The sequence below is a fragment of the Sinocyclocheilus rhinocerous genome, unplaced genomic scaffold (assembly GCF_001515625.1).
Source record: "Sinocyclocheilus rhinocerous isolate Xijiao unplaced genomic scaffold, SAMN03320098_v1.1 scaffold2090, whole genome shotgun sequence".
Classification (NCBI taxonomy): domain Eukaryota; kingdom Metazoa; phylum Chordata; class Actinopteri; order Cypriniformes; family Cyprinidae; genus Sinocyclocheilus; species Sinocyclocheilus rhinocerous.
The window spans coordinates 326,147-348,573 of record NW_015632025.1 but is presented as its reverse complement, the minus strand read 5'-3'; the positions used below and the strand labels follow the sequence as shown (position 1 = coordinate 348,573).

Below are 22,427 nucleotides of genomic sequence, written 5' to 3'. Positions count from 1 at the left end.
GGGATCTGTAGCCGCAGCGCATTGCGAAGGCCTTGACACAGAGCACGTTCCTTCCTTATCCGTTTAGGAAGCTCCACAAAACCCCCAGCAGAGCCGTCCACCGTTAACTCATTCCTATTAAAAGTAATTGGGAGAAAGTTCATGTCCTTAGATGTTGTGCAAGTCGAAATCCTTCAGGAGCTTCACAATTCAGCTTCGGATTTGCTTAAAGTCCCTTGTGAACGTTTGGCTTTAGCATCAGAACAGATTGTTTGTCCCTTACTCAAATGTCCCGTTTCCAGATGAATCTCCAGATGAATCATAGTTTGAATCCACTGAAATGGGTCGTAGTTCATGTTGGATCTCAAAAACTAATAGATATAATAGATTATAACCTCCGCTGATTGATTACATTAAGAATCGCAAGCATTGGAATTTGTTTAAAGGTTGATTGAAATGTTATGTTTAAGTGTGCAAATGAGGTGTTGTCTAATTAAAAGTGTGATTCTAGAACAAAAATCACTGGATGAAGCCAGGTGTTACATGTTTAACATGTTAAAAGCTTTTTCCCGAGGTGATTTTAGATTTCTCTTTTGTCCCTCCATAAATCAGAATATACTGTCAACAGACAGAAACAAATAAATTTTCACCAATTCTATTTAATAAAATGTTGTATAAAATCAGGCAGGTTATATATGAACAAACCCCTCTTTAAACCCCTTCAGAATATAGATAGGAATAAAAATGTTTAGTTTAGTGTAAGTGCAGGATTTTGGAAAGCGGCCTTTAAAAATATGTATTGTAGATGAAATCTACAGACACAGATAGATGAAGTGCCACAACAGAAACACTTAAAAGTGTATTCTTTCCACTAGTCTGAAAAAATACTTAGTGAAAAGCCAGAAAGCCCAAAATTGACAGATGCATGAACGAAACAAAACAAAAAAAGCAGTGTTTTTGCCCTTAGTGTCTCGCATCAAAACTCACTCATGTCAAGGACAGTAAACATTAATGAATTACTTTAATCAGCGCACACTTATCAGCTATCTTGACTTTATTAAGACAGCTGGTAGTTTCAGACGATACGTGAACAGCCTAATTTGACTTGTGCCTCTGTGTGTGCATTTATTAGAAGCTGTGCTCGAACCCGACGCTCTTCTGCGAAGAGAAGTGGAACCAGCAGAGTTCTGAGTGAGAATGAAGCAACAGGAAGTCATCTGGCTAGCCTTACACCTCACAGCAGGACCACATGATACTTAGCTGTCTGCACTTTTGCTGAGGCCGTGAAGTGTCAAAACCAGCCAAAAAAAAAATCCTGCAGTTCCTGTTCAGTTTAATAGAACCACAGAAATAGCCACTCGCCTGCCCATTCGCTTAAGTCAAAAGTTCAGTGTGCTTTATCGACCCGAATCGTCCAGGACCTTACCTCAGGAGAAGCTCCCGGCTCCGGAGGGTGAGCTATAGTTTCTGCATAACATGTCTTGCTTTTGGTGCGGTGTTTATGTTCCTTTTATAACTGTGAATTGAAACTTGTCAAATGGTCTGGATGGCTATCAAACCAAAAGTTTTGAGATAGCAAAAAGATTTCATAATTAAATGACAGACCAGTGTTTCTTGTAAATCAAAATAAAGAGAATTAGGGAATGAAGGGATAGTTCACCCTAAAAAAATGAAAAATCAGTCATCATTTATTCATCCTCATGATGCTTCAAATCTGCTGAGCACAAAAGAGAGAGATATTTAGAAGAATGTTGATATAGTGTTAAAAAAGTTAAAAATAGGGCACACGATGACAGTGTACTGTGTTGATATGAAGGAATATTTACTTGTGTTTTACTTGAATATTTGTATTTTTTTTATAGTGTATCAAACCATCTTAGTTACTGTCGACGTCCATTGTGTAAAGAAAAAACACTGATACTTTTCCAAAATATCTTCTCTTATGTTACACAGAAGAAAGAAAGTCATACTGTCTTGAACTGTCACTTTAAATGTTTTCAGAAGAATTTAATTTTATTGGTCATCATTCATTCGTTTCAAAAAAAAAAAAGAAAAGTGTGGGTGGTACATATCGTAAATACTGATCATTTGTAATCACCTGCTTTTCTTTCTTATGCCCAAAAGCACTGTGAAAACCCCCTGGTGAGCTCATTTTTGAACAATAAATCAGGGTCCACTCGTGCCATGGTTGAGGGATTTATGCCAGCCTGCCTAAAATGTGGTCAGAAACGTGTATGACCTGCATCAAAGTGGCACATGCATGCTGCGCAAAATCAGTAGCAGCCGAGTAGGCGGCCAGACGACTTTATTGTCTGGTAGAGACTCATAGTGAGAGGGCAGGGGTCAGACTTCAGCGCTGAGGTCTGGAAGTCATGTGTTTCTGTCTCTTCTGCCCTCCCTGACAAAGCTTTGAGGTCAGGCTGGGTACTCCCCTCCCCGGAGAGACATGCTTCTTCTGAGGAAAGAGTTGCATCAGGTGATGGCTGACACCTTGGCTGACAACTTCTGCAGCAAAACTGACTTTATCCACTCACTCATCTTCTGGGGTTTGTTCTGCAAAAGGGAGAATTTTTAGGAGAATCTTTTTTCGTTGTAACCAAGCTGAACATTCAGAATTGTCTTGTTGACACAATGTGTCAGGCATGATGCATACGCAGAGTCAGAAATTGCTAGTAAGTGTCATTGCACAGAAACAGTAAGTTACACGCTCAATTAAACAAGAACTAGAAAGACTGAATTAGAGATTTCTTGTAAAATGTAGTCCAGTAATCTTTATATTAACCTCAAAAATTATTTTTACAGTGGAGTGCACACTTCTATTATGGCGTTTTTGTTCATTCTGGAGCTTTGAACGTTGAATGAACTGTGTAGGGAAAAAAATTACGGTAACACTTTACAATAAGGTTAATTAGTTAACATGAACTAAGAGTAAATGATGCTTCTATAGCATTTATTAATGTTATTCAATGTCAATTTCAACCTTTACTAATGCATTATTAAAATCAAAAGTTGAGCTTGTTAACATTAAAGCACTGTGAATTAGCATGAACTAACTATGAACGACTGTAACTACTGTTACAGTAAATATTGTAATAAATGTATTGTTCATTGTTAGTTCATACACTAACTAATGCAAACTCATTGTAAAGTGTTACTGATGAAATAGCTGAAGGTCACATATTTTTATCAAAAGTCATTGTGTCCCATATAATCAAAACACAAAACAGTTTAGAGAGATGCGTATTACAAGAACCTGAGAAAATAAGAGTTGCGCCCTCTTATCAGATTTTGAGAAGTGTTATCATTCGTAGAATCAGCATTGGGAATCTTTCAAGGAAACAGAAGTCGTTTCTGTCTGCGGTAGAGTCCCTCTGTTAGTCTGAGTCTGAACCTGAATGCGGACGAGCAGGTTTACTGCCTTTTTTCAGTGCAGTGCAAAGCAATTTAAAAATCACACGTGAGACTAAACTTTAGGAGGTGAGCCTTCATATTTTCCTGGAGGGCGAGCTCTGATCGTTTGAATGTTTAAGGAAGCATTATTTTGGGGGGGATCTTTCTTGCTGGACTCTGTCAGGCTCATGTGAAAACGTTGTGGCCTCATTCTTTCCGACTTGGCGTTTATTTGATGCTCTTAGGAAATATCAGTGAAAAACATTACAGTCCTGTTGCAATAGTGTCCCTGTGGAAAGCATTTCACATAACCGACTGCTTTGCTTGATTTAACACCTCAGAATAACACTAGCTCATAGTCTCTGAAAAACAATGTCAGTGTCAGGTTAATTAGACTGAGTGTTTGTGCTCCGGAGATGTGCTGTTACTTTACTGTGGGATCAGAGTCTGACGAAGAACAAACGGGTGACAAATCAACTTTTTTTAAAGAAATATCTGAATATTAATTTCAGTACAATTCTGAATCCATTGACAGGGCTAATAAAAATCTAGGGACCAATTCTCACTATATTAAGTTGCTTATTAGCATGCCTGTTATTAACACATTTAGTGCTTATAAAGCACATATTCTGCATGACCACATTATACATCCCTAATCCAATACCTAAACTTAACAACTACCTTACTAACTATTAATATTAAGCAGCAAATTAATGGTTTGGATTAATGAATTGGACCTTAAAATAAAGCGTGACCAAATCCAGTTGTTTTATTATCAGAAGCAGTGAGCTACAGATTTAGGGAGGGCAAGGCCGTTTTTCTGAATCCATGCAGTTCTTCAAGTCGATGTTTAGTTTTGAGTTTAGTCTTAACTTCCACGTTCACTGCAAGATCAGACTTGGTTGAAGTACGCAGCGCTGAAATCTGTGCATTAGGGGCTGGTTCATGTGCTGTTTGTTGTCTTTTGTTAAGATACAGGGCATTAACTTGACAGTTTGTCATGTATTGTTATGCTCCACTCACACGTCATATCGGTGCAAACAGTGTGGGCCAATGAACCGTACGATGACTTGAGCACCCCATTGTCCCCCAGTGCTTCTCAGAGTTATGTAATGAAGAGTCTGCAAGTGCTGGCTGGTGATATATTCACATCGCTGCAAATCATAGACACAGAAACACTGCGGTGTCAAAAATACAGGTTTGACCTTATATTTCGATGGGCTTGTGGTTGCAACCAAAATATCTCTAGGTTTTCAACCGCTTGAGTCAAAGGAGTAGTGTAGGAGAGTTTGTCTCACTAAACTAAATTTCTGACAGTGCTACGATATCTTCTGCCAACTGGAGCAAATGATGTTTACCACATTTCAAAACGGGCATAACTTTGCTTTTTACTCAGAATAGACAGTCCTACAGCTCGCTGGATCAAGAAAAGCTCTTGGGAGTGAGGGGATCGGGTCAGTCGCGGGAATAAGGATGTGTCAGACCTGATGGTGTTTATGGAAAGTCATTGGGAAACATTCCAGGTCACGACTGAATATTTTCTACTTCAACGTCTCTCGTGTTTAGCGTGCATTGAAAGCTGCTGTTCCAGTCTGGCGATGAAAGATTTTTGGGTGGGAAAACTTTACATTTAAACCCCTTCGGGTCATCCGGACAAGACCAGAACTATGTAAATGAAAAGGGCACTTACTGGTATTTGCCTTGTTTTGGAGGAAGAAACATTTCCTCTGGGTGGTTTTACACAACCAGAGACCTTGATTGTGTACATTTTTCGATAGAGGAGGCCGACGCAGTTTGTTATTGATGGGTTAACCGTGTTAGACTTATCAACTACAATGTTTTTTCTGTGGCAACTGCACTGAATTTGTATTCTATATATAGCACATCTGCCTCTCTCTGAAGCATTTACAGAAGAGCCTGCGTCTTAAAAATCAGTAGGTAAAAACATTCAGATTTCTGAGGTTTCATAACCTCATTTCACGTGACATTAATAAATGAGTCCCTCCGTTTCAAAGCACGATGACTGTACAAACATTGCAATACAACGCCCTTCAAGGGATAGGTCCTGCGATCGAGGACAGGAGTATGTGTGCGCTTCGGTGCCCATCTCTCAGTTTTACCTGCAAAGAATTAAAGAAACGAAATCTGTGCTGTTAAACACAGTAAAATGAGGTAAAGACCAACAAAGCAGGACCCATAACAGAGGTGTGACATCACACTACTGCTGTATATAGTCTTAAGATGATTCATATTCTTGCATCGTAATATGGCAAAAAAATATGTTTTTCACCAAGCAGCTTGGTTTTTAGTCATCACCACAGTTGAGCAGTGATGCTTTTAAAGGATCTCAGAGAAAAAGCCAGCTGAGGTGTGTGTTTCTGTGCTGAACTGAACACGATTGTTTGTAAAGCGGTCAGACTGATGGACTCAAACAAACAGATCAGTGTTTTGACAGCGGCACACTTTTCTGGGAAAACAGCCTACAGTGTCTTACTCATTGTTTCTACATAGATTACATTTGGACAGTAGAAAGTGATTTAACAATGAAAAGATTACGCACATTGATCATCCTCACTTTAACACTGTAGCTGGACAATGTCCAAGGTCAAATAAAATGTGCTAATATCCATACTGATGTATTGATATTTTTTACAGAACAGCAGAAAACTTCATCAGTAATTTTTATACCTTCATTTACACCTGATAGAATCGGTTAAATGCTGATAGTAGCCAACAGTGTAAATTCGGTGGTATGTTCACACCTTGAGCGTCTTGAAGTCTCGGCTCGAGTCACAGAGTGTTTTTACAGCAGGAGCGGAGCTCATCTTCACGTCGGCTTGATATCTGCGGGGTTTTGACGCTTTATAAACTGTAGCGTCTCGTGCTGTGAGAGGCCTTTGGCCTGATTCGATTTCTTTACATTCTCTTTGAATGTTTTCTCAGATGGCATTCAGAGGTTTTGCACGTGTTCATATCCTATTAAAGTGTGCATTTGTATTCATCGGGGACAATAATGACCATCACACTGTGAAATAAATGTGCCAGAATTAGCCGGAATTGTTCATTTCATTCACTGTTCCTGAAAAAACAAAAAACATGTACTTACTATGGCTTTAGGGTTAAGATTTGCTTTAGTGTTAGTTGCTTGTATTTATGCTTAATCGCTGTAAATACATGCAACATATGTAACAAGGGCCAATTAAAATAAAGTTACAATTTTTAATTATTTAAATGTAATTAGTTTATCGTGATTTTAACGGTAAAAGACTGTACAAATGCCACAGTAAAAACCTGTTAAATGATTAACAGTAATTTTCCTTACAGTATACGGTGAATAACTGTAATAGATCTAACCTTTGTTTTCGAGAAAGTAGCCTCAGAGTCAACACTCATAGACTGTGTCTGAAATCACACCCTACACCCTCATCCACTATTCCCTACATTAGTTCACTATATAGTCCACTAGACCGAGTGATTGAAAACTAATGAGTGAATTCAGACACTGATGAACAGCTGCTGTTAACAAGCAGAATCACTGAAGGAAAGAGCAAGAAATGAAACTACAACTGACTTCAGCCACAGCCTTAAATGAAATCAACTGAAATAAAACAGCAGAGGAGGATTACACAACTCCACAAACAGCATTACCAGCTTCACTCATCACTAACCAGACTCACTTTATTTCTGTCATATATCTACAAAAATTATTTGAGAATTAACCAAGGTTTATATTGTATTGAAAATGTTTTGTTTGGCCTCACCATTTTGGCGATCAGTGGTTGCTTTAGTTGGGCTCTTGACCCTTGACTCTTTATTGTTAGTTTTTCTCTGCTGTTATATCTGTGTTTGTAAAACACATTTGTTATGGCATGAAAAGCTGGGAGAAATTGCAATGAAGTGCTTTTAATAACTATTAATGATGATGTAATGATCATTTCATGACGTGATTCATGATCTCAATTTGTGTCCAACTATATGGGTAAATACATTTTTTGTTTGTGGTACTAATATGACTCTACAAGATAAGTTGACAAACTATTGTGAAGGAATTTTAAAAAAATTTTATGCACAAAACCTTTAGAGCTACAGTAGCTTTTAGACACACACAGACATCAAGAATGGGCGCCAATACAAAACTCCCAGCATGCATTGCAGAATGATTTTATTTTTTTTGATTGTCACCAATGTTGAGATTCATAGGCTGAATGTTGATGTCTGTGTGTGTTTAAGTTCTGCCATAGTTCAAAACTTTTATTTGTGCATATTTAAGTGCAGTAGGTTTCTGCAAATAAAATGAGTTAACGCAAAGGTTTGCATATTAACATTGTATCAGTTAATGAAATACGGTTTTTCACTTTAAATTTAAACAGTTCTGTAAAACCTAAAATGTTGCTACCGTATTTTTCACAGTAAAGTTCTGGCAACCACAGCTGCCGGTATTTTACCGTAAATTTAACGAACTTTTTTTACAGTGTAGCACACCTAATAAAATATATGTTTGCATTTTAATTTGACTGTAACAAGATTTGATTTCCATAATAGATTGCTCCGTAAAAACAGAATACATTAATTACATTTAAATATATTTTTAAAAAACTTGTAACACTTTGTTTTAATGTCTCCTTGTTACATATCTTGCATGCATTTACTATATTAATAATGGTAAATTATGCATAATTACAAGCAACCAAGGTGAAACCAAAACGTAACCCAAAACTCAAAGTAACTACATATTGTTAATTAATATTATATAGTTATATTTGTGTATTTGTGGCAATAAGAACACATTAAAAAAAAAAAAATTATAAGATATAATTGAGACCAAGCTATGACACTTTTAATAATAACTGTAGTAAATGGTAACCTGCATTTGTAAGCCTAAAGTGCTATTTCTACTTGCTTTAACCCAGTAAAGGTTTTGTTGGTGTACATAATGCATTTAGGTTAATTCCGTGATATTAAATAATATTTGTTACTTGAATAAAACTAGATTTTACCGTTTTTAGGTTACCGGTTTTTCAGTGTACCAGTGTGCTATTTTGGCCAAAACAGCAGCGAGTGTCTGCAGAGATTTGAACAAAACAGCAACGACACACAAAGCGGGATGTAGCTTGGGAGAGCTCCAGTGTTGTTGATGTTCTCACTAGAAGGCCATTCTGCGGTCGGTCTGTGTTTGGCAGATATGGTGGACACGCAGACGTTTGCCTGGCCCGTGGGATTCGGCCTGAGCGCTCTGGACCTGGACGAACTGGACGACAGCTCGCACTCGATGGACATGAAGCCCTTCTCCACGCTGGACTACAGCACCATCTCCGGCATCGAGTACGAGCCGAGTCCGGCGCAGAGCGAGGCGCCGGACATGATGGATCTGACGCACATGTACAGCTACAGAGCGCAGGAGAACTACAGCAGCTACAGAGCACAGCAAGCACAGAGTACGCTTCACTTCCATCTGTGTCAGCTTTACCAGAGGGATACTTCACCTAAAAATCATTTACTCACACTTTCATTTTTGGGTGAATATTCCTTCAGCTGTAACATGTAGGCTCTACAAACAAGTAGCTGTCTAATGATATACAGCGGTGGCCGAAATTATTAGAAAACTCGTATTTTCACCATGCAGCTAAAAATGGTTTTAAGTCAGTTATTTCTATCTTTTGCTGTAGTGTGTCAGTAGGAAATATCAGTTCACATTTCCAAACATTCATTGTGCCATTAATTGTAATAATGCAGTGAGATTTTTGATCTGATCTGATCATCATCAGTCTGTCTGGAGTCACATGAAGAAACAGAACAAACTGAGACAGACTCAATCCAGAAGAACTGTGTCTCCGAGACGCTTCAAGAAACCTCCTGCAAAGCTACAGTGCTGTTAAAAGTTTTAGGCACTTGTGTAAAATGCTGTAAAAAACAGATTTTCTTTATCCGTTAATATAAACTGATATTTCCTACTGACACACTACAGCAAAAGATAGAAATATCTGACTTAAAACCATTTTAGCTGCTGGAAATACTAGTGTTCTAATAATTTTGGCCAGCACTGTATTTAGCTTGAACTCTTAATCTAAAACTGCTCCCTTTGATCTGTTCCAGATTCGATCAAACTTGAGCCCGAGTCTCCTCCGCAGTTTGTGGAGAACAGCCTGTTGTTTTCCAAGCCTCCTGAAGATCCGTCCAGCTCAGTGTTGAACATCGAGTGTCGTGTGTGTGGAGACAAGGCCTCGGGCTTCCATTACGGCGTTCACGCCTGCGAGGGCTGCAAGGTAAACTCTGCTGAAGATCACTGCCCTGTCATGAATACAGGCCTGGTTTGCTAAATGCTTTTTAAGCAGTTCACTAAGAATGAATAGCACTTATTTGCACGCTCCATCTGCGCTCTTTTAGCACCTGATTCCCTAAAGGATGCAAAACGTGCCAATAATATCTGTTCTGAACACAGTTCGCAATGTACGACACTGCAGTTCATCCACCTGTAACTACAGTCAAATAAGATTGGTGGAGAAATAATTTTCACTCATTAATTCTAAATTTCACACAGTTACAAAGAAACCGCACGATTGCAAAGTAACGATGAACTGAATGTAAAAATTTGAAGTAGAAAAAAAGTATTTTCTTGTAAAACATCCTCCAATAATTTTAAAATAAAACAAAAACTGTATGTGTGTGTGTGTGTGTGTGTGTATTGTTTGTTTTGTTTTTGTACAGTACTACGTGTAAATACAGTGTGAATGTGTTTGTATTTTGACAGGTTGATATCATGGACAATATAGTGGGTTCCAAATATCTGACCATTTTTTTCATGCTCTTTTAGAATTTAATGCATTTTAATGAATATAATGTTTTTTAGCAATTAATAAATTAGCTTTATTAAATAGAAATAATAATTAGCAATTAATTACTAAAATATAATATCACAATAAAGGATTTTTACATTTAAAAAATGTAAAAAAAATTGGTATTTTGACAAAATCTTTTTTGCTTTAATGACATTGTAATTGACCTGTTTGTAATCTGACCGTCTACAAAAAGTCACATTATCAATGTCGTTCCTTTACTTACATTTGACTAGTCACCTAGAAATATGCACTGAAATATTTTTTTTTACATGATAACGTTTTTTGTTTCACATTCCTCACAACACATAAACAGTTTATTTTGAGGTTTGAACCCAGAGTTTCAATGTGAACCCCATTATATATTTGGAAGTGTAATGTTGGTATCCTAATTTAATCACACACTCGCAGACGATTAAATAACGCTCTGGTCCTTTAGAAGATTATTGAAATCATTAGCTGATTAGAAGATTTCTGAACGGGATTTTGGACCAATGTGATTTCAACCCAGCGCTACACAACGGAAATCAGACTTCCAGCTAAATATGCAGTCGCATGTTGCTTGTCATAGTTTTGGCTGGTTAGATCAGAGATTTAATTCTAGTTGTATACTTGAATCCGAAGCATCTCAGTTCTGGAGGGCAGAGAGGTGACATTGGGGTGGGGTTTTTACCATATTTTACTTCTTACATTAAACATTTTTGAATCTACTCGAATATAATGACTGATTGATTTAAATGATGCTCATTCTGATTCAAAACAAAATCAGCATTTTAAGCCATTTCAGAGTAAATACATAAATACTGATATATAGTGTATCTATACACACACACAAACAAACACACACACACACACTCACACACAAACACACACACACACATATATATATATATGTTTACAGCAGGGTTATTAACTGAAAGTAAAACCATAAAAAATATATTAAATAAAATAAATGTTACAGTTTTTTACGATTGCTTACACACTAAAATTAAACTTTCACACACACACTCACTCACACACACACACACACTCACACACACACAGAGCCGGGAGCTTTGAACAGCCGTGTGTGTTAATACCCCGAACACACCAAGCTCTTCCAGTCATTCTGATAAATTTAGCACGGCGAACATCGAACCGGTTCTCAGACATGCAGATAAAGTCTGAAAATGCCCTGCCTGATACATCTGAACCTGTCTGTCACTTCAACCGCAAACCCTCGGCAAGTTTCCACTGTGGCAGAAATATGTATGGGCAGAGAGATATGTCCAATAAGAATAATCATCTGAGTGGGTGACCCAGACATCTCAGGTGCTCACATTTCCCACTCACTCCGCATGAGCGCTTTGATGATGCATCTCACAGAGGCTTCAAAGCAGCTCCACACACACATTTAGCACTTTTATTTTATACACACGACATGTACACCCCATTTATCATTTATGAAAAGTGTCGGCGTGAAGAATCTGCCACCGGGGATCCTTTTTAAAAAAATGCAAATCTTGTGGTTAACCACATCCCGCTCGATGTGCTGCATTCTCTGAAAAATGAAAGGACTTCGCCAGAAACGTTTTATGCGTGTTTGTGTGAAAACACATTTCAGAATATGCTAAATTTGGGATGTTCCTACTAGGGCTTTGCTATAAATGGTGCCACCGCAAGAGAAAATTGCTAAATGCAGGTATTCTTCCGTCGTCCCGTCACTTAACAATGCTTAAAGCTGGTTAACTCATTTATTGTTTAACAACACAAAGCCATGGTGTTACACTATGTTTACTATATATATATATATATATTTGGCCTGCAATGTTTCTAAATTTAAAAGTGGGCCGATCAAGAGGTAAATGCACGAAAAACATCCTCTTTCCTGTGTATGTATTCTTTAGCTACTAAAAATACTGCATGGAGCCGGCCTTTGACTACACCAGTATATGAAAATGTCTACCAAAAATAGATTCGGTCAACGTCTTTTTGCACCCTGTATTGTTTCCACTTTAAACACACTTAACGGACGCACGCTGAGGGAAATCTTCTGCTTCTGCTCTTCTCTAAATTATGGTTTAGAAGCGTGTTCGTCGAGGTCCAACCGTGTGGGTTTTCATCATATTTGCACTGGCATTCTCTATTAATGACTCCGTGTCAAGACAACGAGGAACAAGAGTTGTTTTCTGGCCAAAGTCCAACGCAGGCCAGTCTTAATGATGTATTATTTAGATAAAAGCGCACTATCATGAGACCTCAGGTTATCTTTGAGTGCGTAATGACTCGAGTGGCATGTCGTACAGAAATCTCTCAAAGGGCCTGTGGTTTGCTTTTTGGATTAAAGCATTACTAACTACCCAGATAAGATTTAAAACACAGATTTACACAGAGCATCACTGTATGTTTTCCTGTTATACACTAGCAATATTTCATGTGATTCCAGCGTTTCTAAAAATGCTTTACAGTGGAAATGAACATGTGTGTTTGTTGCTTTAAGGAGCGATTGGCTGATTTGTGTATCCCGATGCACTCAGCTTGATATAAAAAATATCTATATGTTTTTAACTTGATTAAATGAAGTTTAACCTAACAGAACAAATGTTGAATAATGTAATGAGATCTGAAGCTTTCAAGCTTCACAAAGAAGCAAAAGCACCACATACAGTAAGTGTAACTAGCCTAGATATGTACGTTTTCTGAAGAAAATGTTGCCTTGGCAAAACTCAGTACTAGGCACTAATAGTAAATTTAATTGTTTTAGCATCATGTTAATAACTAGCATTATGCTAGCAATATGCCGATTGGTTGTTTGCAATCACGTGATTCTGATGACGCGTGAAATGCAGCTGGAGGCAGGAATCACTAGCAGAAACTCAAAATGCCTGTGTTTTGTGTTGTTTATGGATGCTCGAATCGGCCAAACCGAGAAACCACAAGGAGCTTTTATCGTGTACCAAAATGTGTTGTTCATACACTCTTAAAAACAAAGGTGCTTAGAAGGTTCTTCACAGCGATGCCATAGAAGAACCATTTTTGGTTCCACAAAGAACCATTTAGTCAAAGAACCGTCTCTTTCTTACCTTCTTATAATCTGAAGAACCTTCTTTCGCCTCGAAGCTTTTGTGAAACAGAAAGGTTCTTCAGATGTTAAAGGTTCTTTATGGAACCATTTAGACAAAAAAGGGTCTTCTATGGCATCGTGAAGCACCTTTATTTTTAAGAGTGAAGTACCACAATATAACATTACAGTAAGTGCACTGAAGGAAGTGGGTGACTTTTGTTATTCTAAATGAACACACCTTTGCCAACAGACCCTCAAACTGAGATTCAGTGAGTGGAACAAGAAACCCCTCGATTACACGCCTGAACTCTCCTTTGGTGACAGCTTTGTTGCCTTCCTGGTCAAAGGCTTCAAAAGCAGCCTTCAAGTCCTCTTTTTTGTCCTTGACTCTCTCCAAGAGTAGTTTCTCAATGTACATCAAAGAAAGATTCTCATCAGCCACCGACTGCACAGAGGAGGCTGTAAAGAAGAAGTAATAAAATAAGATATCTCCTCAACAACATGCTTTTCCACCATTACCAAGAAAATAAACAGCATAGACCATACCAGAGTCAGACTTGATTGTGTTCCTCCTTGAGAATTCTCCTGAGGAGATCCGAGACGCACTCTTAGCTCTGGGGATGATGGCGAGCCCTTGTGTCATAGGCCTCAGATCTATATGGCTTGAGATTTGAGGCATCTGTGCGGAAGGTGACACCTGAATGTAACCATTAAAAACTTTTTTTTTGAAACAGCTTTTTTGAAATACAATATTGGTTGTTTCCTTTGTCATTTTTTAAATTATTATATAATCTATTATATTTATTTAATATATTGTAATGTTAGTCTCCAATATACAAAGTTTTAACTTATTTGAAACCTTTAGAATGTTTTTATTAAGATTTAAAGGACAAGTAGCGTTCTAAGAGATCCTATTTAATTGGCAGTTCAACCTGGCAATTTTTCATTCAGAAATTATATTAGTAAAGTGTCTTATGCATAAATGACAGAATTTTTATTTTTGGGTGAACTATCACCCAAAAGCCAGTATTACACTCTTAAAAATAAAGGTGCTTCAAAAGGTTCTTCACAGCGATGCCATAGAAGAACCATTTTTGGTTCCACAAAGAACCATTTAGTCAAAGAACCGTCTCTTTCTTACCTTCTTATAATCTGAAGAACCTTCTTTCGCCTCGAAGCTTTTGTGAAACAGAAAGGTTCTTCAGATGTTAAAGGTTCTTTATGGAACCATTTAGACAGAAAAGATTCTTCTATGGCATCGCTGTGAAGCACCTTTGCTTTTAAGAGTGTAAGGGGGGAAAAGGCAAGAAATTAACTGAAAAACGCATGAAAACGTGGCTTGTAAACCTGCGTCTGCGGTCGGGAGGAGCGGAGCCGGATAATGCTTGTGAATATTAGATATAATAATATATTAATAAAGAAATACATAAATAGATATAGGGTGACAGTCAGAATTCACTCACGCCACACGCAGACACGATGTAAATAAGATATTATTTGCAGTTCTTAGAGCTTCATTGATTATAACGCAACATCGTGAGATTGAGATAAATTGAAGTGAGTGACAGCTTTTTAGTGATTCCATAAAAGCACTATTTGCTCGCTTTCTAGGCTATAATCAATTGAATAAAAGTTTTGTTTTACGTGCTGCTGACAGGACCAACAGCCACAAACCCTGTTCATGCAGCACAGTTTCAGGAGTGACTGAAAAAGCAGAACGGATGAGATGGAGGAAAGTCCATACTGTACTCTTTTAGGCTGGAGGCATTTTTTTGAGGCATATTTTTTTTATATAGCGCTTTCATTGTATTGCTGTACACCCAAACTGCTTTACAGTCATATGAGGGGATCTCTCTTCAACCAGCATGCTATTACAAGAGAAAGGTATTGATAATCACAACATATGTTGGACGTGATCCTTATGTTATGAAGAGGAGTGATTTTTAAACTAAATTGAAATACTTGCCTGTCATTGAGGATAGAGGCTAAGCAGCTAACTCTGATTGTAAACAAGCTATTTCCAAAGTGAATCCCGTATTTATGTGAGGGATGTGGGATATATGTCACTCCTGAAACTGTGCTGCATGAACAGGGTTTGTGGCTGTTGGTCCTGTCAGCAGCACGTAAAACAAAACTTTTATTCAAATTCTGAATTGATTATAGCCTAGAAAGCGAGCAAATAGTACTTTTATAGAATCACTAAAAAGCTGTCACTCACTTCAATTTATCTCAATCTCACGATGTTGCGATATAATCAATGCAGCTCTAAGAACTGCAAATAATATCTTATTTAAGAGTGTATGAACAACACATTTTGGTACACGATAAAAGCTCCTTATGGTTTGTCGGTTTGGCCGATTCGAGCATCCATAAACAACACAAAACACAGGCATTTTGAGTTTCTGCTAGTGATTCCTGCCTCCAGCTGCATTTCGCGCGTCATCAGTGACAACACGTGCAAACAACCTATATGATTAGCATGTTTTTAACAAGATGCGAACATGGATAACACTATTAACATGTCATTAGCATGTTTTTAGCAAGATGCTAATATGTTTTCCACTATGCTAATACAGTTAACATGTCATTAGCATGATGTTAGTATGCTATTAGCATGTTTTAGCACTTAGGTAGGCGATCCTAGCATGTGTTAGCATGTTTTTAACATGTTCTTAACATGTTTTACCACTTAGCTAAGCAATGCTAGCATGATATAGCATATTGTTAGCATGATGCTAACAGATTTTGACATTTTTTAATCATACAGTCAAACCAAAAATTATTCAGACACCGGATATAATTTTTTGATTTTGATTTTTTTGTATTAGTATAGTTACTATACTATAGTTCATTTATGTAAGTGAGGATAGCAAAATAAAGTAAACTGTCACATATTATACCCCAAAAATTATTCAGACACTTTGACCTGAGCATGTGTTTCTTAAGTGTTTTTCTTTAATTGCTAATATGATCTTTTTCCACCACAGACTGAACAAAATAAAGCATTGCTTGGTAATTGGTTGAGCTAAATTGGTTTTATTTAATTGTGTGCTTAAATTTAACAGCTGACAGTCTAATTAATTTCAATCAAAGTTATCTGACATTATCAAGATGAATTTGTTCTGACACAGTTTAACTATGAGTTCTTGTCATATTTTATTACCATTTTAAACTGTGATAATGTGAGAAATGTTGAAGGTGTCTGAATAAATTTTGGTTTGACTGTATTTTAGCAATTACCTATACTTTTTGCATGTTTTAGCACTCAGCTAATCACTATTAGCATGTAGCTATTCACTGCTAGCATGTGTAGATAGTTGGGAGTCCTATTTGCTAGCATGCGACAAAAAAAAAAAACTCCCATGTCTATATGATATTCTGATGCAAAGATATAGGACTTGCCAAATGTTTGCTAGGTACTCTGTTTGGTTGCTAGGGAGTGGTTTGGCCGTGACCAATGATGCTACTCTACAGGCTGCTTGCCAGTGTGAATGAAGCAACCCCCATGTCTCTATGACACTGTAATCCAGAGTTATGTTCAATGCAAAATTCCAATGTAAATTACCATAGTAGGAGAAACGTGAGTTTCATGGGCCGTCCCTCACCATAGTATGTCTATGAGGCAACTTTGGGGTGCTCTTGCGCCCCAGGGGTACAACTTATACCCCACTGCGGGTATGTTCTCGCACAGCTTGCCAGCCTCTTCAAATGTGGTGATCCACACGTTTTTACGAAATTCTACGACGCATCAAATTTGACCGCAATACAAAGTCTATGCACTCGGGACAGATCTTTTTTTTTTTTTCTCAGGTTTTGTAAACTTAACTAATTCACTCAAAAGCATGATTTGTTCAGACGTTGTCACTGCTTTCATGATCATGTCAAGGAGAGCTAGTGAGGATATAAAGGTTTAAATTTCAGTCTGTTCCTCACAAATCTGCTGTATGACGACAGAAGACTTTCACTATAGCTTTCAAGTCATACGGTCTAGGTTTTAGAGGAAAAAATAGAGCTGAAAACTCGCAACCTTCGTCTGATGATTTATAGTTTAAATAAATAATGCAAGGTGATTTACTAAGGTTTGCATTAGTCAATTTACTAGCCTACTATATTTGCACCATTATTTAACACCTCAGAAAACATGTCTTAACCCATTTTAGTCTCACGCTAATTTTCCCTGTTTATTTAAAAGTTTTTAAAGATCAAGATAGGGCTGTGCAATTAATCGAAAAAATTAAACAAAGTTTAATTCTTACAGTGAAGACTATGTAGTTTTATTTTACATTAGGTTATTCATTTATATCGATCGCTATCTTTAAATAAAAGAAAAAAATCATTTAAAATTTTAGTCCTATGGCCCACTCATAATCGTGTTAAATAATCGTGATTATGATTTTCGTCATAATCGAGTAGCCCTAGATCAAGAGCTTCAGTCCCCATTTGAATGTAAAAGAGCGGCTGGTATGTTTCTCTAAATGCTTCCTTTTGAGGAGTAAGGTTTTCATTTGCAAGGTGAATAAACGTTGGCAAAATTTTCATTTGTGCTGAACTTTTCCTCTGACTAATGAAACATGGTTTACCAAAAATGACAGCGTTGTAATCATTAGCAGCAGCTGTTCAGCGTTCGGCCGCAGGTCTATTGTGCTTCTTGACAATGAGCTGAATAGATCAGAAATGTTTTTAAAAGAATTCTAACAAGGCGTCAGGAAAGCCTTTTCCCCTTCCTTCCTAACGACATTCCTTTTCTTTTTGGCAGGGATTCTTCCGCAGAACCATTCGCCTGAAGCTGGTCTACGACCACTGCGACCTGCACTGCCGCATCCACAAGAAGAGTCGCAACAAGTGCCAGTACTGCCGCTTTCAGAAGTGCCTGATGGTGGGCATGTCACACAACGGTGAGCTGAGCATGAACCCGCGCTCATGTGAAAGGCCCTGCCGTTTCAGAGAACTAGTTTCTGTTTGAACCACTCGAGGCAGACTCTTTCAATGCTACGCTCTGAGACAACTGCGCTTTGCCTCGGATGCCTTGTTGCTTCCTTTCTGTGGTCTCTTGCTGCAACATATGTGGCATTTCTTTCAGAACGTGCAGAGATCTCGTGTGTGTGCGTGTGTGTGTGCGTGCGTGTGTGTGTGTTTGTTTGGGTGTGTGTGCTTGCGTGTGTGTGTGTGTGTGTGTGTGTTCGTTGCCTTGGGGCTTAAAGGCAAAGTGACACCTTACTTGCAACCCTGCAACCGCACGTGTCCTGGTTAAACACCACATGTCATTACCATCAGCTGATAAACTATCCATCTATCTATCTATCTGTCTATCTGTCTGTCTGTCTGTCTGTCTATCATCTATCTATCTATCTATCTATCTATCTATCTGTCTGTCTGTCTATCATCTATCTATCTATCTATCTATCTATCTATCTATCTATCGTAAGTCTCAGAACTAGCTGACTGAGTGGACTCTTTTCGGGGTTCAGTTCTTGGGTTTGTAGCGCTTTAAAATGTAGCGATTCTGTGGGACTTGATTTAAGATGCATCCAGAATTTGAGAGATCTTTTATGCATATTAATAATCAATGGGAATCGACCTAATTCTGCCCTACATGTGTTATTGGGTGTTTTTCTTTGTAGTTTTAGAATCATTTTGCAGAATTCTGTGTGTAGGGCTTCTGTTGGATGTCTGTCCCATCTAGTGTAGCTCTGATCACTGAGTGGACCCCAAACCTCACTTCCAGACAGCGCTATGGGCTGAATCACACTAGCAACGATTTTACTCCAAATTGGAAGCGGTATTTCAATATTTTGGAAATTTTTCTTGATTTCGTATAGAGCTCTTCGAGCTTTATCTTTGAGAGCATTCACTGCCAAACTGAAACTCCCCGATGCCGATAAATGTACAGTTTGCAGTGTTTTGTATGTAATGTTTTAGTTTGCTTGTGTGTTTTTCTCTTTTATTTATTTGGTTGTTTGTTTGTTCTGTTTTTTTCCCCCTCAGCTTTGTAGTTTATAGTTATGTTTATATCTATGGTTTTAGTTTGCTTGTTTGTTTTTCTTTTATTTAATTATAATTAAGTCTTTCATTTCTTCTTTTCCATTTATTTTTAAGCATTTATTACACATCCTTGTCCTAAAGGCTCTTATTAACCTATCTGTTAAATAATACATGAAATCAAATTAAGATAATTATTTATATTTATGTTTACATGCATGGTTTTGTTTTGCTTCTCCTTTCCTTCTTTATTTCCCCTCCCCTTTAATTCTTTCATTTCCTCTTTCCCATTCTGATTAAACCTCTTATTCCGGATTCTTTCCCCGAAGGCTCGTGCAAACAGGCTCTTGAATTACGCTGTGTTTAAGCGTCTCTGAGCGTATTGTGGTTGATTGCAGGTGTTATGCTGCGCACAGAGAGGTCAGTCAAGTTTAGCGTTCCCATTGGCTTGCTCTGTTTTCCCTCCTGCCCTTCTCCCTCTCTCTGTAGTGGTTGGTTGGAATCTGTCTCTTTTCTCAATGATTCATGAAAGCGTGGACAGGCTGCCACAAACATGCTGTGTCACTGGCTCTGGCCTCTGGCCAAGCGTACAGCAGGAGAAAGGTAGTTCGGCATGCACTAGTTCACAGAAGGTGTGATAGTAATGCACACGTCATATCAATCAGCAAGTCAGGGCATATGCATGAAAGAAACCGGTTACTTCCTACATCACGAATATTAGATAACCTCTGCCGTTCTGGCTGCGTGGGTTACAAACGTCAGACACACAGCGTTCACAAACGCTCTCCAACCCCCAAGTCAAATAATGCAATCAGTCCTGATCAAAGGTTTCAGAAATGCTTTCATGTGTGAAGAAATCTATAGAGAATTTAATTTCTTACATTAGATTGAGGGCACTCTTTCACGTTTCCTGTCTGACTGGCCTGAAACCTTGCCAAGGTTTATCGCAAGACATGTAATGTGTAAGATGTAGATTTCAGCAGTTGCTAAAGTCTCACATTCGGCTTATTTTCAGCTTCATGTGCAGAATGGTTAGATGCACAGATTCATTTGCTATTGGATTAGGTATTAAACGTCAGGCCAGTCATGTGATCATCATAAAGAATCGTTACAACGTTTCCATGCATATTGTAAGGAGTAACTAGTAATGATAACATATTTTACATTTCAGATCTTAAAGGAAAAGTTCACTTGTAAATAAAGTTCTGACACTATTTTACACACTGTTACATGATTCCAAACACAGATGCTTTTATTTTTTATTTCCCTGAAACACAAAAGGATGCTTTTCAAAGAACGCTGCCATTGTGGGTTTATATCATACACTGAAAAATGTTAAACAACTATATTTGAAGTGCATTTTTATATTGGTCAGATCAAAAGTTTAAACCAGTTTTGTTCAGTTTGTCTAAAAGCAAATAACACTCCCCACAGGAAATACGGGTGGCGGTGAGCCCGGGTGCGAGGGCCCTTTCATCGCTGCTTGCAGCTTTAATTATTATTATTATTTGTTATTATTATTATTATTTGTAGTAAGTAAACTGAATTAAACATTGACTAAAAATGTTTTTAGTTTTATCTTGGGTGAAAATTACAATATAATATGTTTTATTATAATATAATTAGAATTGAATGTATAAATTATATAATTATCATTTTGAATTATATTGAACCAAATCATAAATACAACTTGAGAAAAAAATATGCCTGTAATAAATCAGAGTAGTTAGTTAGTTAGTTAGTACAAAGTGTAATTTTTCCAGTGTAGGCTGTGAATAGAAGACTCTGTCCTGTTCTTTCAGTAATTATTACATGTGAAACGAGGGAGCGTCTCTGATAGAGAAACTGAAGAGGCCCATCTCATACAGTGACAACATCTCCGTCACATGCACATGTTCTACTGTTGTGTCTTTTTAGCTTTCTCATTAACATGGCAAACATTAAAGCATTATGGTTTTGTCTATAAAATCATATGGACACTGAATTAAATATTATATAATACTTAAATGTACTAATGATATCAATACGATGACTGGGTCAAAACAAATATATCTGAGAACTTGTTATCAAGTGTTCCTTGTTTTACTAGGGCTGTTTGAAGCGGTCGTAATGACCCGTGCTAACATGCTGAAACACTGAAAACAGACTCCCACACAAAATCCCCACAGACCCGAGACGCTCAGAGAAGACTGCCAGCATGATGGATCTGGGATTTGGGGGTTTTCAACTGTCTGCTTGTTTGCTTTTTTCCCAGCCATTCGTTTTGGTCGAATGCCCCAAGCTGAGAAGGAGAAGCTCTTGGCGGAGTTCTCCAGTGACGTGGACCACATTCATCCCGAATCTGCGGACCTCAGAGCGCTGGCCAGACATCTCTACGAGTCCTATCTGAAGTACTTCCCCCTGACCAAAGCCAAGGCCAGGGCCATACTGTCAGGAAAGACCAGCGACAGCGCCGTGAGTGCACACTTCTGCAGTAGAGTGCTCGACTGAGACGCCTTTCACTGCAGCAGAGTCTGACACCATCACAGATAGCGCTGTAGCCGTCTAGACGCACTAGAAGCATAGCCAGGGCAGAAATTCAGGTTTCCAGCGTTAACCTGTCAAGCAGCTGAACACAAATAATCTCACGCCATGCTGTCGTCATATCCTCTATTACCATCCATAACAAACCACACAAACATAACCAACAACATAGTTTCACTCTTAGATTATTTCAAGAACATTCCTTAAATTAATTGTTATTATTACATTTTTTAAATAAATAACTAAAAATAAATGAATAAAAATTATAAAATAAAATAAAAAATGTAAAAAAAAAAAAAAATCCCAGGACCACAAAACCAGTCATAAAGGTCAATTTTTCTAAATTGAACTTTACAGATCTTCTTTATGCACCAAGAGCTTGTAACACTCCAAAGAGAAAGAAACGATTGAAATCGCATCATATGACCCCTTTATAATATTCATTAATATCCTAATGATTTTTGGTAATTTTGGCCTATACAATGTATTGTTGGCTATTGCTACATAAAATTTTAAGTTTATTCAGCTAAAATATTCAAGTTTTCATTTAACTTAACATTTACGAAACTTAAAATTTTTAGTCAGCAAGGTAACAAATTATTTTAAGTTGAAACGATTTTTTACAGTATATATATATATATGTGTGTGTATGTGTGTGTATATATATATATATATATATA

At 37.6% G+C, this 22,427-nt stretch overlaps 1 protein-coding gene across 1 annotated transcript in view; it reads left to right on the top strand.

The window, feature by feature from the left end:
* LOC107742034 (peroxisome proliferator-activated receptor gamma-like) overlaps positions 1 to 22,427 on the top strand; it is a 33,779-nt gene that overhangs the window by 3,841 nt on the left and 7,511 nt on the right. The window contains exons 2-5 of the mRNA XM_016554884.1: positions 8,550 to 8,804; positions 9,463 to 9,632; positions 18,002 to 18,140; positions 21,479 to 21,678. Of these exons, the coding sequence (XP_016410370.1) occupies positions 8,550 to 8,804; positions 9,463 to 9,632; positions 18,002 to 18,140; positions 21,479 to 21,678 (764 nt within the window). The remainder of the gene's footprint in view (positions 1 to 8,549; positions 8,805 to 9,462; positions 9,633 to 18,001; positions 18,141 to 21,478; positions 21,679 to 22,427) is intronic.